At 41.6% G+C, this 15,574-nt stretch overlaps 1 protein-coding gene across 4 annotated transcripts in view; it reads right to left on the bottom strand.

Moving 5' to 3' along the window:
* Positions 1-273: 273 nt before the first annotated feature.
* The window catches only part of NEMF (nuclear export mediator factor), a 53,701-nt gene continuing 38,400 nt past the window's right edge, over positions 274-15,574 (bottom strand). Inside the window, exons 20-33 of one of the 4 annotated variants that reach the window (XM_089309264.1) lie at positions 15,365-15,422; positions 14,835-14,893; positions 14,625-14,745; positions 11,017-11,305; positions 9,533-9,575; positions 9,343-9,392; positions 7,412-7,565; positions 3,518-3,595; positions 3,168-3,365; positions 2,339-2,371; positions 1,238-1,338; positions 1,098-1,141; positions 936-1,015; positions 274-741 (exon numbers count right to left, since the gene is read on the bottom strand). In XM_089309264.1, the coding sequence (XP_089165390.1) occupies positions 664-741; positions 936-1,015; positions 1,098-1,141; positions 1,238-1,338; positions 2,339-2,371; positions 3,168-3,365; positions 3,518-3,595; positions 7,412-7,565; positions 9,343-9,392; positions 9,533-9,575; positions 11,017-11,305; positions 14,625-14,745; positions 14,835-14,893; positions 15,365-15,422 (1,386 nt within the window). In that variant the 3' untranslated portion in view covers positions 274-663. Of the gene's footprint in view, positions 742-935; positions 1,016-1,097; positions 1,142-1,237; positions 1,339-2,338; positions 2,372-3,167; positions 3,366-3,517; positions 3,596-7,411; positions 7,566-9,342; positions 9,393-9,532; positions 9,576-11,016; positions 11,306-14,624; positions 14,746-14,834; positions 14,894-15,360; positions 15,423-15,574 lie in introns of those variants that run through there. The other 3 variants (XM_089309265.1, XR_016217341.1, XM_089309266.1) reach the window with 3 other exon arrangements.

The following is a 15,574-nucleotide window of genomic DNA, read 5'->3' as shown; positions in this document are numbered from 1 at the left end:
GCTTATAAATGAATGGAATTAACATGTGACCTACTCTGTTAGGTGTTCAGTGGAAAGCCTGAAGTGTGCTTCTGATGACGTAGGTTACAATGCTCACGGTGTTCCTGGCGGTTATTGGAGGTGGAAAATAAAATGGAATAGAACTGGATGTGGTTACAAGGAAGAAACTAAGATTAAAAGGGAAGGAATAGAACTGCTGGGAAATGATAAGTACCAGTTTCTTCTAGGTATTAGGTAATCCTAAATGTATAACCATCCCCAACAGAAAAAAACTTGTGATTGGCCTGTGAATAATATATATCTATATTGGACATTATATACAATAGACTAGTGAAAGTCAATAGTTAATAGCAGTCAAGCCACTTCACTGTTTTTCTTTACGTCATGAAATGAATACTTAGTATTAACCTCCAAAATTTTCAGAAAATGTATAGTAGCTACAGATGTATATAATTAGCATTTAACTATCCATAAATATCTTAGGAAATCTGATCATAGACAGTGTTTCCTCTGTATAAAATTGGAAAAATCAAGTCCTTTTGGCGACCATAGCAAGGCAGTTTTTAAATGTGGAAGTCCTGTCACATGGTGTTTTCATCTCTGAACTTCCAGAAGGCTATAAAATGAGCTCTTCACAAATATTTAGGATTTCATTCATGTCAGCTATTTCCTTTTCACATTCAGAAGATTGGGTGCAGACACCTTCACTTTGCCAGGAATGTTTCTTGATAAATCTGTGTCCTAAAAAAAGAAAATTGCTGAATATCTTCATAACCAGTGTGATCAACCATGTTTCTTTTGTAACAGTTACCCTCTGCTGTCAAAAGAAAGGTATTTGCTAGCTGCAATGAAAATGATTTCACTGCTTACAGGTAGCATTTTCTAACCCCTCCCCCCACTCAAAAATGCTGAGTTCTGAAGGAAAATTTTTTTACCTTTACGCTGCGGAATAAGTCTTTTTCTCTTGATGTTGCTTCTTTGGAATGCATGAAACTATTCAAGGCTGTTTTTGCAGCTGTAAATACAAAACAGAAAATCTACTTCTGTTCAGGCACTGAAATATTTAGAACTGAAATTCAGAAACAAAGTTTAAATACCTTTTCCCTTTTTCTGAACTCCAGGAGTAAGCTTCACTTTATATCTTTAAAAAGGAATTACATGTGTTAGTATGTAGACGTTAACAACAATTCATGAAAGTCACTGTGTCAACTGTATGTGTGAGCTACTGGTGACTCACTTGTAGTTTGTCATGGTGGTGTAAGGAGCACATATTGGAATGGCAAACAGTAGTACATCTTCAGGATGGGGTTGGCCTGTCAAAGAATCAAACAGATTTTCCTAAAAAGGGAAAATGGAAAAATTACAAAAGTAATTTATACTAGTCTCAATGCAAACTCTAAAATACTGTCAGAATATTAACACACTTGATCCTTTTCTGATACATGTATGGTCTAAATAGCCACACCAGTGCTTGAACTCTTCTGTATAGTTTCCAACAGTTGAAGACTTTTGTTTAAATATTCTTTACTAACAGTTTCTGCCTAACATAATGAATAATGAGAACAATAATTTTCAAAATAACACCTATAATTGTAAATTAGGAGAAAGAAAAGCCTTTGGTATTACTGAAGTTGCAAAATACTGTGGATTAAAATGATATACAGTAATGACAATACATTTAACTCTTACATGGAAACTGGTCTTTCACTAGACTTGTAGTTCCCAGGGGAGATTCTGCCTACCCATGCCTAAAGACAGTGGAATAATAGGGGGTTCAATTGGCATCTAGTGATTGGTGGCCAGGTAGGCTGCTAACCATTTTATAATGCACGAGAGAGCCCTCTCAACAGAAAATACCCATTTTATAAATGTTAATAGTGCCAAAGATGAGAAACCCTGGTTTAGAACAGTCTTCTATTAGGTGTTTTTAAGAGGAGATTCCAGGGCTTCTAGAGCTGTCATTTGTGCATAACTGTAAGACAACCCTATTCTATAACATGAATAAACTGAGGACACAAATGCTTCCTGCTAAACTGTAGTTGTCTGCCATGTGCCATTTTCAAGGTTCTTTAACGTCTATTATTGTAATTCTTGAAACAACTCTCCTGGTATCTCAATGGGGATAACAATTTTTATCCCCAGTCTTTCAAGCACAAGGAATGCTTCCCGTGTTTGCAGAGGTATATGTAGCAGCATTGGGATTTAAACCCCAGGAAGTTTGGCTCCAGAGCTTCAGCTTACCTTTTACATTTTAAATTAGAAGTTACACATCAACTATTGTGCAAACTACACTGTAGCAAGAAGATTAACAGTAGGAATCCCAACATAAATACCATACCTCATTCCCCTGTTGATCCAGATCTTGTTCTTCCTGTATGGGGTTGGGGGTGAAAGGGGGAGAAGTTATAAATTAAAATGAAGGGCCGGTCCTGCGGTTTAGTGAGTGAGGCTGCTGCCTAGCAGTGTGGGAATCCCATATGGGTGCTGGATCGAGTCCTGGCTGCACCACTTCCTATCTAGCTCTCTACTGCGGCCTGGGAAAGCAGCAGAAGATGGCCCAAGTCCTTGGGCCCCTGCACCCACGTGGGAGACCCAGAGGAAGCTCTTGGTTCATGGCTTCGGATGGGCGCAGCTCCAGCCATTGTAGCCCACTGGGGAGTGAACCAGTGGATGGAAGACCTCTCTCTCTCTCTCTAGCTCTGCCTTTCAAAGCTGGTATTTTAATTTATAAGTCCTTAAAATCTCAAAATGTCTCTAATAATTTTGCTTTGTATTCTGTTGGTAGAACACTTGGTCAACCAGGTTTACCAGGAAAACATTCACTTCTCACTGGTTTTGCAACCCAGGGTGTTGGCACTTGAACTGTATAATGACTTTCAAACTCTTTATGTCAGATAATACACCAGGCATTCCATTAGCAAAGTTTTTAAGAGAAATGAAAATTTATTTTCTGTTCATCTTGAAACAATGCTAGTCCTTTATTTTAATGGAGTTCTCATCAGAATTAAGCCTCTCCATAAAACTATCTCTGAAGGCTTACGCTTAAGCACTGCAATTTAGTCTTTCTAAAAAGACATTCCATTAGGAATCATTTTTAGCACTGTAAGTCCATGCCTCCGAACCCTGGGATGGAACCCTAATAAAGCAGACACATGTTGTAGCCTTACCTTGTCATCAGGTGGCTCATCCACAGCTAAGTCTTGTACCTCTTGAGCTACAACGTCGACAGGTGGAATTTCTTTCCTAACGCTGTCAGAAACCCTCTGTCCACCTCTGGATTTCTGGGGCTGTTTCTTCACAGGTTCGTCCTTTATTTTTCCTTTCTTCCCCTTCTTTCCTTTTTCTTCTTTGTTTGAGCCTGCAGACTTTTAGTCACAGAAGAAAAATCAGTTAATGTTTTCAGTATTCTCAGTGATTTCTGTTTAACAAAAACGTACCAAATGCCCATTAAATGCTAGGCAAGAGCAGGATGCCCACTGAAAAGCCAAGGAAGAGGTGCTTTTTAGCTGTCACTTACCCCCAGCAATTTCATGATAAGTTCACGATCTTCTTCATCCTGGTCTTTGTACTTTTCCTTCATCTTTTTCATTTTACTCTACAAAATCAGGATTCTGGTTAGGAAGTTCAGTAAAAATAACAAGCAAATATTTGTAAAACAAGGTGCCTTTTGAAGTGCTTATTGAAAAATATGGAGGCTACACAGATGGATAAACCACAGTCTTCATCCTGAGGAATTTACACGGTTAGAAGTAAGGATTAGTGAACGCAATATGTTAAATACAACAGGAAAGATGCAAACACATTACTTCTAAAATAGAGAACCTTACAGTTTAAGCAAGAACTGTGGGGAAGAAATAAAACTTATGAGTTTTCCTAGAATAAGTAAATTTTATAGTACTTAGGAAGATAAGCAAGAATACAAAGTAAAAACCAGAGAAAACATTAAGTCATCACATTTGGCTATGGCATCATGGTACAATACAGAGGAAAAAAAGTGAACACCGCGAAGTGCCATGCAGGCACGGAATTTTGTTATCAAAACCAATGACTGGGGGCCAGCACTGTGGCATAGCGGATAAAAAGCCGCCGCCTGCAGTGCTGGCATCCCATATGGACACCAGTTTGAGTCCCAGCTGCTCCACTTCCAATCAAGCTCTCTGCCTGGGAAAGTAGTGGAAGATGGCCCAAGTTCTTGGGCCCCTGCACCTGCATGGGAGACACGGAAGAAGCTCCTGACTCCAGATCTGTGCAACTCTGGCCGTTGTAGCCAACTAGGGAGTGAACCAGCGGATGGTAGACCTCTCTCTCGGCCTCTCCTCTCTGTGTAACTGACTTTCAAATAAATAAATCTTTGGGAAAAAAAAAAAAACAAACCAGTGACTCAATATTCTTGTTACAGATTCCAATTGCCCTGGGGATTTCTAAAACTATAGACATTCAGGCCCTACCTTGAAGTTTTTGTTTTCATGAGTGGTATCAACAGGAGCCCAAACAGCAAATTTATAAAATTATGAATCTTTCTTGACATAAGCTAACTATAAAAGAAAGATACAACCAGACTTGATTAAATAAATGATACTCATTGAAAATATACTATTATAAAAATGGCTATATCTCTTACCATAGACAAATAAAAAATCAGCTCAAAACAGGTCAAACTTAAATTACAACCTGAAAACATGAAACTTACAGAAAACAGAAGAAACACTTTAGGGCACTGGTGTGGCCAATGAATTTCTAGATAAGACAATAGAAGCAAAAAGAGACAAACGGTACCACTGCAAACTAAAAGCTGATGCACAGAAAAGGAAACAATCAACAGAGTGAAGAGACAACCTGCAGACTATCCCTCTGACAGGGGTTATCATCTAGTACACAGAACTCAACTGATCCATTTAAAAATGGGCAGATGCAAGTATTTGGCTTAGGTGGTGGTTTGGATACCCACATCCCACATGGCAGTGCCTGGGGTCAAGGCCTGCCTCTGTCCCAACTCCAACTTCCTGCTGAGGCACGCCTTGAAAGGCAGCAGGCGATGGCACAATTAGCTGGGTCCCTGCCACCCACGTGGCAAACCTGGATGGACTGCCTGGCTCTTGGCTTCAGCCCCTGAAATGAGACTGCAGTGGGGAGTGAACCAGCAGATGAGAACTCTGTCTCTGAAAAATTAAAAATCTTGTAAGTGGGAAAATAATCTGAACACAGATTTTTCAAAAGAAGATATACAAATGGCCAATAAGTATATGAAAAAATGCTCAATATCGCTATCAGGAAAACAAAACCACAATGACATGTGACCCCAGGTAAAATGGCTATCAACAACAACAAAAAAACCATGTCTAGAACATAAAGGAAGCAGACCTCTCATACACTGTTGGGAGAACTATAAATAAACTACCAGTTCATCCACAATCCCACTACTGGGTATAAATCCAAAGGAAAGGAATGGAAATCAGTAATGCCAAATATGTACTTGCACTCCCATGTTTATTGTAGCACTATTCACAGTAGCCAAGATAAGGAATCAACAGATAAATGGGTGAAGATAATATGGTATTTATACATATCGTATATTATTTTTTTTTAATTTTTTTTTTTGACAGGCAGAGTGGACAGTGAGAGAGAGAGACAGAGAGAAAGGTCTTCCTTTGCCGTTGGCTCACCCTCCAATGGCTGCCACGGCCGGCGCACTGCGGCCAGCGCACCGCGCTGATCCGATGGCAGGAGCCAGGTGCTTCTCCTGGTCTCCCATGGGGTGCAGGGCCCAAGCACTTGGGCCATCCTCCACTGCACTCCCTGGCCACAGCAGAGAGCTGGCCTGGAAGAGGGGCAACCGGGACAGAATCTGGCGCCCTGACCGGGACTAGAACCCGGTGTGCCAGCGCCGCTAGGTGGAGGATTAGCCTAGTGAGCCGCGGCGCCGGCCCGTATATTACTTTTTTTAAAGAGAGGTAGAGCCAGAGAGAGAGAGGTCTTGCATCCATTGGTTCACTCCCTAAATGTCTGCAATAGCCAGCACTGTGCTGTTCTGAAGCCAGGAGCCAGAAGCTGCTTCCTTGTCTCTCACATAGGTGCAGGAGCCAAGAACTCGGGCCATCTTCCACTGCTTTCCCAGGCCATAGCAGAGAGCTGGATTGGAAGTGGAGCAGCTGGAACATGAACCAGTGCCCATATGGGATGCCGGCGCTGCAGGCCAGGGCTTTAACCCGTTGCACCACAGCACCAGCCCCTATGGTATATTATTTGGTCACCAAAATTAAAATACTTGGGGCCAGTGCTGTGGCATCAAGGTTAAGTCTCTGCAGTGCTGGCATCCCATATGGGTAACAGATGGGAGTCCCGGCTGCTCCACTTCCAATCTAGCTCCCTACTAATGCACCTGGGAAAGCACTGTAGAATGGCCCAAGTACTTCCCTGGCTGCTGGCTTTGGTCTTGCCCAACCCCGGCCATGTGGCCATGCGGAGAGTGAACCAACAGATGGATGACCTCTCTTCTCTCCTCATCTCTGCAACTCTTTGAAATCAATAAATACATCTTCTAAAAAAAATACAATTCTGGGGGCTAACACTGTTCTATAGTGGGTTAAGCCACTGACTGCTGCAACAGCATCCTATACATCAGTTATCCTATATATCAGTTGATGTCTCATGCTCCACTTCTGATCCAGCTCCCTGCTAATGGGCCTGGGAAACCAGTGGAAGATGGCCCTAGTCCTTGGACCCCTGTACCCACGTGGGAGACCCAGATGAAGCTCCTGGCTCCTGGCGTCATCCTGGACCAACCCCGGCTGTTGCAGCCATTTGAGGAGTGAACCAACAGATCAAAGACCTTTCTACCTCTGCCTCTCTCCCTTTAAGTCTGCCTTTCAAATAATAAACAAATCTTAACAAAAAAAAATCTTGTCTGTGGTGCAATACGGATGAGCATGGACATTATGTTAAGTGAAATAGGCCATGCAGAGAAAGACAAATATACATGCTCTCATATAGAAGCCAAAGACAGTCCCACAAAAGTAGAGCATATAACACGGGATGCCGGAGGCTAGGAAGGATAAGGAGGCAGGAACAGGAGAAGATGAAAACTACAGTCAGCAGGGTTAAGTTCCAGGGTTTAATGGTCACTACAGTTACAGCAAGCTCCTCAGTGTGTGAAAGCACTTGGAACACATCCAAGAAATAACTTGTTTTCAGGATTGCAAAGAACTCTTATACATCAACTAGAAGTGGTACAGCCAGGACTTGAATTGGTGCCCATATGGGATGCTGGCACTGCAGGTGGCGGCTTAAACCGCTCTGCCACAGCGCTAGCCCCACTTCCAACTTTAAAAAAATAAAATAAAAACACCACCTCCCAACTTCATTTGTGATCCATACGTGCTCACTCTACCAAGCCGCCCTTGGGCTGGATTACCTTTTGTCCTCGTTTCATCGGCTGCACGGCTGGAACATTTCTGCTTGTGTTCTGATGAGCTTCAGTGTGTGCAGTACTTTCTTTTTCTTTGTCCTTTCCCTCTGTCATGTCCACATCTCCTGAATCATTGGGAAATTTCTTCTTCTTCATTTCCCTAAATACAAATGAAATGGGAACATCTAACTCTTACAAATTCTTAGTGCCCTAAAAAATTCCTTGCAAGGGGAATGTGTACAATATAGAAAATGGCTTCTGTTTACTTGGTAATCACAAGGCTACAGTATATAAAGAGCTGAAATCATCACAGAGGAAAAAGCTGAAAACTTTTCATCATCATGGATTTATCATTCCTTCTGCCATTCAGGTTCAACATACCATCACCTCGACTCAGCCCTACTCACCCCCCAACTCAGTCCCTTAACACCTTGATGGTCAGGCACTGGATGTGTAGTATTTGGATCAATATGGCCTTGGCACATCTTAGGCATTCAATAAATGGATTGGTTGCTTGAATAAATAGATTTTAAAAAGTAGATTAGGGAGGAAGGAGAAATTCTATTACTGTGATATTTTTCTTTCTATTTCTAAATGCCATGGCTCTGGTCTAGGTCCTTATCACCTCCCGCCCAAGCTGTTTCTAGCATGTCCTCCATAAACCGTTACAACCTTTTACATAATGTTCTTTAATTATCTGCCTATCTCTCATACCCACTCAAAATCTTCCAAAGGTATTCTTCATATCACTTTTGAGATAAAATCCAAAATTCTTATCTTGTCATTCCAGGTTCTCCACTTCTGTTGTAACTTCACCTCTCCAATCTTACATTCTACCTGTTTATAAACATGAACTTTCTCCTCCTTGGAATCTGCCTCCTTTTCTTCACTTACCTAAGCGCTAACACATCTTCAAGATTTATGAGGGTACTTCCAAAAGTTCATGGAAAATGGAATTAAAAGATAAGTTCATTTTGGTGCAAAATTTTTTAAATCCCTGCTTAATTTTTACATAATACGCACTTTACATGAAATTTCTGAAGACCCCCCCAATACTTTCAACGCGTTTCCCAAAACATCTTGACCTGTTACTCACTTTCAGACAATACTGTTTCTATATATATTACTAAACTTCTTGAATTCAGAGTCTTGGAGGCATGGTCATATTTTATCTATTTTATCCTCATTACCTTGCACAGTGCAGAGATTCAGAGTCCCCGAGACTGCTGAACGATTCTCTCCCTGCAAAACCAGCCTCACTGCTCCTTCTCAACTACAGCAGCTTCCTGAAGAGCCTGGCCCGTGCTGGTCCTGCCCACCCTCCAGGTGCTGTCTCCTTCCTTCTGGCCCTATCTTTCCACTTGCTTCCTAAGACCTGCTACTAAACACACACACACAATAATCCAGTCTCCTGTCTTACATGAAACATTCCTAACCAAATTTCAAGTATAGAATGAGCAACATGAATGCAAAAATCCAAAATTCTCTTCACAACTTTTTGAGGTATTTTGCAGAACTCTGGATTTTGAGATTGTAAGGATGCTCAACTGGCCAAGTCTACGCAAATATTTCAAACTCAAAGAAACTCAGAAATACTTCTGTTCCCAAGCATTTTGGATGAAGAATACTCACTCTGTATTTACATTTACCCTGTAAAGATTGTCCTAGAACCAGCTTATTTAAAAACACTGAAGTTATCGTGCACACTCATACAATAAAAAGCTGTGTCTTATTAATTGAGTGTATTACATGAGGGTCCTTGAAACAGAAAAATGTATGAGAGCTCAATATTACAACTTTGAGATCTGTGGCAAATATCTGTGGTAATTTTAATAAAGGAAGCCTTTCGAACAGCCAAGTGATATGTGATAACTGAGTTGTTAACTTTAAAAAGAAAAAAAGCATGCTTTTCACTTAGATAACACAAATATGTTTACCTTCTTTCTTTGGCTGACAAATGTCTCCGGCTCTGTAATTTACTGTCACTCTATTAAAAACAACAACAAAAAAAACAAGCAAATACAAACAATAACATCACTATCAGTATTTTGAGGAATAAAAGATAAAAATTACTCTGTCTATTGAAAATAACAAGATGTTCTTCATAAAATTATGAAAGCAGTTTACCAAATTAGAAGATTCCTCTTTTGAAGCCAATTTCTGGAGGGACCTAGGAAAACAAACAGCAAAAAAAAAAAACCATTGGCTTGTGAAACATTCATTTAGAAAATCCTAAAACAGTCCATTCACATCATACTCTCAAATACTGGCAATCCTACCAATTTCCAAATTTGGCAAAATTAGAAGAAAAAAAAACACAAATTGCTCACCTCTCCACACTTTTGAACATATTCTTAAATAGGTGGCAAGGATTGAAAATGTATTCAGTGCCAGAGTACAGATGTGCCAGATGTTTTGCATGCAAAAATCTTTACGAAACTCCTATGAGAGTGATAGCATTCTTTTTTTTACTGAGGAAACTGAGGTTTAAACAAAAAATAACTTGCTCAAGGACACACGCCAAGATTCAATTCTGATCTGACTCCTGGCCAATGCTGTTTTTTTTTTTTTTCTTTCTCCAAAGATTTTAGTAATTAATTGAAAAGCAGAGTGAGAGAGAGATCTTCCATCTGCTGCTTCACTCCCCAAATGGCTACAACCAACCAGGGCTAGGCCAGGCTGAAGCCAGGAGCTTTCTTTGGTTCTCCCATGTGGGTGGCAGGGGCCAAGGACTCAGGCTGCTGCTTTCCCAGGCACATTAGCAGGGAGCTGGATCTGAAGTGGAGCAGCCAGGACTTGAATCGGCACCCATAAGGGATGCCAGCATCACAAGCAGTGGCTTTACCTGCTAGGCTACAATGCCAGAGCCTGAGCAGTTCTTCCTTATCCCAGCAGTAGTAATGTTTTGAAACAATGGTTGTTCACTTGGTGTTCAACAGATTAAAGATGAAAGCACCTGAATTTTTTTCATGGAACTGCCTTTGTTGTATTTGCATTTACAACAATTTGCCTGCTTTTATTATGACCTGCTATGGCCACTTTGATATTAACTGTATTTTTCTACCCTGGTCTTGGAAATTTCTTTAGAAAGAGACTCAGTCACAGTGGAAAAATAAAAAGAAAGAAAAGAGAAGGTAAAGTACTAAATAATAGGACAACTGAGGTTAACAGTTTTTGTTTTTGTTTTGACAGGCAGAGTGGACAGTGAGAGAGAGAGAGACAGAGAGGAAGGTCTTCCTTTGCCGTTGGTTTACCCTCCAATGGCCGCCACGACCAGCGCGCTGCGGCCAGCGCACCGTGCTGATCCGATGGCAGGAGCCAGGTACTTATCCTGGTCTCCCATGGGGTGCAGGGCCCAAGCACTTGGGCCATCCTCCACTGCACTCCCTGGCCACAGCAGGGAGCTGGCCTGGAAGAGGAGCAACCAGGACAGAATCCGGCGCCCCGACCGGGACTAGAACCCGGGGTGCCAGCGCCGCAAGGTGGAGGATTAGCCTAGTGAGCCGCAGCCGCAGCGCCGGCCAGGTTAACAGTTCCTAAGTCAGTCTTGGTATTAGCCCATGGCCACTCTCAGCCTGGAATATAAAAAACTCTGTTTTTTTTTAACTTACCTTTGGGACTGCAGGTGGGACAAGTCAATGGTAGTATCAGGATAGCTGATCTCTTCCCCTTCATCCTTCACTTCCCCAGCAGGCTCCGGGTCCTCTGTAACCTCTTCATATTCTCCTTCGTCTTCGGAGCTTTCTTCCCGAATGCGTTCTTCATTCAGTTCATCACCAGCACTCTGAACAGGAACATCCTCTTGGTCAACCTGAGTCGTGAATTCCACTTCTACAGGAGTTTCGTGTGATTCCTCTTTATCTTCCTCACTGCTCGTGTCACCTCCATCTGTAGAATTACCTTAAGAGAAATAGTATAAGACTAACAAATCCACATGAGTTTTCCTAATGATATTCCATCGACTCGCTGTTTTCATAATGGTCATCAAAAAATACCAAATCATTACCAAAGTAGTGTGAGACTTCAACAAACAATCCGTACCACGAATAGGTTGAACTAAATAGCCTCCAAGGTTCATTACAGTGAATTTCTTATATACTGTTAACATTTTTACAATGAAAACAATAACTGGCCTTAAAATTATTTGTATAAGGGTGGATGTGCAGTTACAATACCACTTGAGACTCCTGCATCCCATATTAGAGTGCCCAGGTTCAAGTCCCAGGTCCTCATCCGATTCCAAATTCGGGCTAATGTATATCCTGGGAAGCAGCAGGTGAAGGCTCAAGAACTTGGGTCCCTGCCACCTAACGTGAGAGACCCAGACAGAGTTCCAGGCTCCTGGCTTAAGCCAGTCCCAGACCTAGCTATTGGTGGATATCTGGGAGGTAAACCAACAGGTAAGTGACCTCTGTATGTCTCTATCTCTATGTCTTTCAAATAAAAAAAGTTTTGGGGGCTGGCACTGTGGTGCAGCGGGTTAAAGTCCTGGCCTGAAGCTCTGGCATCCCATGTGGGCGCAGGTTCAAGTCCTGGCTGCTCCTCTTCCAATCCAGCTCTCTGCTATAGCCTGAAAAAGCAGAAGATGGCCCAAGTCCTTGGGCCCCTGCACCTGTGTGGGAGACCCAGAAGGAGCTCCTGGCTCCTGGCTTTGGATCAGCGCAGCTCTGGCCATTGCGGCCATCTGGGGAGTAAACCAGAGGATAGAAGACCTCTCTCTCTGCCTCGATCTATCTCTGTAACTCTCAAATAAATAAACTAAATCTTTAAAAACAAATTAAAATTCTTAAAAATTAGCTATATAAATTCTTCTACTTTTAGATTGTATATGAGAACCAAAATAATACTTGTTATATAACGGGTAGATAGCAGGCACTCATATTTTTGCAAAAGGAATACTGTCTACTGGTAATAATAGGGTTTGCTTGCCTCAACTTTCAAATGGAGATGCTAGAGGTCAGTGTTGTGGCATCATGGGTTAAGCCGTCACTTATAATGCCAACATCCCATGTGGGCACTGGTTCGAGTCCTAGCTACTCCACTTCTGATCCGGCTCCAAGCTAATGTGCCTGGGAAAACATCAGAAGATGGCCCATGTTCTTGGAACTCTGCTACCCACATGGGAGACCTGGAAGAAATTCCTGGCTCCTGGCTTCAGCCTGGCCCAGCCCTGGCTGTTTTAAAGCCATCTGGGGAGTGAACCAGTGGATGGAAATCTCTAACTCTGCCTTCATATAAATAACTAAATGTTTTAAATTGTTTATTTGGAAGGCAGAGTTACAGAGAGAGACAAGGAGAGACAAAGAGACATTCAATCCATTGGTTCATTCTTCAAATGGCTGCACTGACCAAGGCTGGGTCAGGCCAAACCCATGAGCTTCTTCTGGGTCCCCCATGTGGGTAGCAGAAACACAAGCACTAGGGCCATTCTCTGCTGCTTTCCCAGGCACGTTACCAGGGAGCTGGATCAGAAGTGGAGCAGCCAGGACTCGAACCAGCCCCTACGTGAGATACCTGGTTTAACTTGCTATGCCACAGTACCATCCCAATCAAATCAACAAATAACAGTAAATAATGGGCTGGAGCTGTGGTGTAGTGGGTAAAGCTGCCGCCTGCAGTGCTGGCATCCCATATGGGTGCCGGTTCAAGTCCCTGCTGCTCCACTTCTGGTCCAGCTCTCTGCTATGGCCTGGGAAAGCAGTAGAAGATGGCACAAGTGCTTTGGCCCTGCACCTGCATGAGAGCCCTAAAAGAAGCTCCTGGCTCCTGGCCCAGCTCCAGCCATTGTGGCCATCTAGGGAGTGAACCAGCAAATGGAAGACCTCTTTCTCTCTGCCTCTGCCTCTCTGCAACTCTGTCTTAAAATAAATACATAAATCATTAAAATAAATAAAATCTGATGCTATCACCCACCTGACAAGACTGTGAGAAGTTAAATAAAAAATAAAAGCACTTGGCCGGCGCCCGGCTCAATAGGCTAATCCTCCGCCTTGCGGCGCCGGCACACCAGGTTCTAGTCCCCCGGTCAGGGCACCGGATTCTGTCCCGGTTGCCCCTCTTCCAGGCCAGCTCTCTGCTGTGGCCCAGGAGTGCAGTGGAGGATGGCCCAAGTAGGTGGGCCCTGCACCCCATGGGAGACCAGGAGAAGCACCTGGCTCCTGCCTTCGGATCAGCACGGTGCGCTGGCCACGGCGGCCATTGGAGGGTGAACCAACGGCAAAGGAAGACCTTCCTCTCTCTCTCTCTCTCTCACTGTCCACTCTGCCTGTCCAAAATAAATAAATAAATTAAAAAAAAAAAATAAAAGCACTTTATACAATGAATGCCAAGGACATGATGAATTTTAATTAGAATCTTGCAGCATAGCAGTAGTTGAAAGTGAGACAGTATAGTAATAATCCTAAAAGGAATGACCCTAGGAGAGAGTAATTAACTGAAGAACTAGTTTAGTACTTTCCACAGTTCCCTTGGGTAGAGAGGACAATTTATTCCAGCAACTGTAGCTACTCGCTCCTCCTCCCAGAACAAATCAACCGCAACATATATGAAACAAATATATTATTAAATCAAGTTAAGTTCTCATATGAGAAGTTTTATTTGTTAAGAATATCTATCACTTCTAATTCTTAACCCAGAAAGTAAATGCTGATTCATAAATACTCAAGTCTATCTTTGTTAAACACACTTATGTATTATCCATTACATACTGAGGTCTTTCTATATAACCCTATATTAAGGTACATTAGTTTTGTATCCAATTAAATACTTCAATTCACTAGAGTACTTTTTAAAAAGTTTTACATATTTAAAAAAAGTATGTATCTAGGCTCCAAAGCCAGGAGCCATGAACTCAATCCAGGTCTCCCAGGAGGGTGGCACAGACTCACCTACTTGAGTCATCAACACTGCCTCCCAGGGTATACACGCTAGCAGGAAGCCAGAATCAGGAATCAAAGCAGAGGAGCAAACCTAGGCACTCCGATATGGAACCTGGACATCCTAACCAGCGTCTCAACTTCTAGGCCAAATGCCTGCTCTGAGTAAGTATACCTAACATTTCCAAAACCAAAATATCATAAAATTGACTGCAAAAATTTTGATTTGGTTTGTTTTGGAATTTCAATAAACCCCACAGATACAATCTTCTAAGTAAGGATTTAGAAGCAAAACTAGAAAATAAGAAACATCACAAGCAAATTCATTAAAATTTGTGGACTACCTAGTTGTTCCATTTCTTCTGAGATCAGTTCACTTGAGCAACTCGCCAGGGTCTCCATGTCTTCGTCCTGTATTCTGACTTTACGTTCACCACGATGTCTCCAAACACAAGACTCATCTACCTAGAGAAACAGTTTCTTTTCACTGATGGAATTTTGGGTAAAGCTAACGAAAATTGGGGGACAAAAAACACCAAAAATCTGAAAAGTACCTTAAAGAGGAAGCTAAACCCCATCATTAGATATGAGGGAGGAAGGAAATTCTTTTTTCCTACAAAAAATAATGTGCATTAATATTTTTAAAAATCAGTTTTCTCTACTTTTTGTTCGTGAATTATCTGACACAGATAGTCAAATTTATTTTAACTGTTACTGTATCATGAAGAATATATTTAGTATTCTGTATAGAACAGTAATTTTAAAAATATGTATACTTGTTTTTACCTTTTGAATCACATTCTAGTTAATTGTTATTTAAAAAAAAAATATCAGGATATATTTTTACCCTTACAACTAAACTATGTAAAAGCACATTCTCATCAATAAAAATATATGTGGCAATGACATGACAAATACTAAATTTGCTACACTGAGTAAAAATTTCCTTATTTCATAGCAGATTTTTTATGTGGAATCAGAGTAATAACTTTCTATATGGACAGTATTTGTAGATGGTCCTCAAACCTGTCTCCATAATACACCAACAACAAGACTAGGGCTATTTTTCATGTCAAGATATTACCTCTTATCATGAAGCTTCCTGTTGTCAAATATTCTCCAGTTGGTGCTGTTTTAGACACCTGAGGAATATAAAATAAGTTATGTTCTTATGTCAAGAAATACTTGGAGGGGCAGGAGAGCTGCATTTAATATGAGAGTGAGTTCAGAGTTCTGCTTCTGCTTCTGTTTCTAGCTTCTTGCAAATGCACACCCAGGAAAGTAGCAGGTGAGT

This window comes from Oryctolagus cuniculus, chromosome 12, assembly GCF_051225735.1.
Source record: "Oryctolagus cuniculus isolate XC-2025 breed Fujian yellow rabbit chromosome 12, ASM5122573v1, whole genome shotgun sequence".
Classification (NCBI taxonomy): domain Eukaryota; kingdom Metazoa; phylum Chordata; class Mammalia; order Lagomorpha; family Leporidae; genus Oryctolagus; species Oryctolagus cuniculus.
This window is presented reverse-complemented; position numbering and strand designations above follow the sequence as displayed.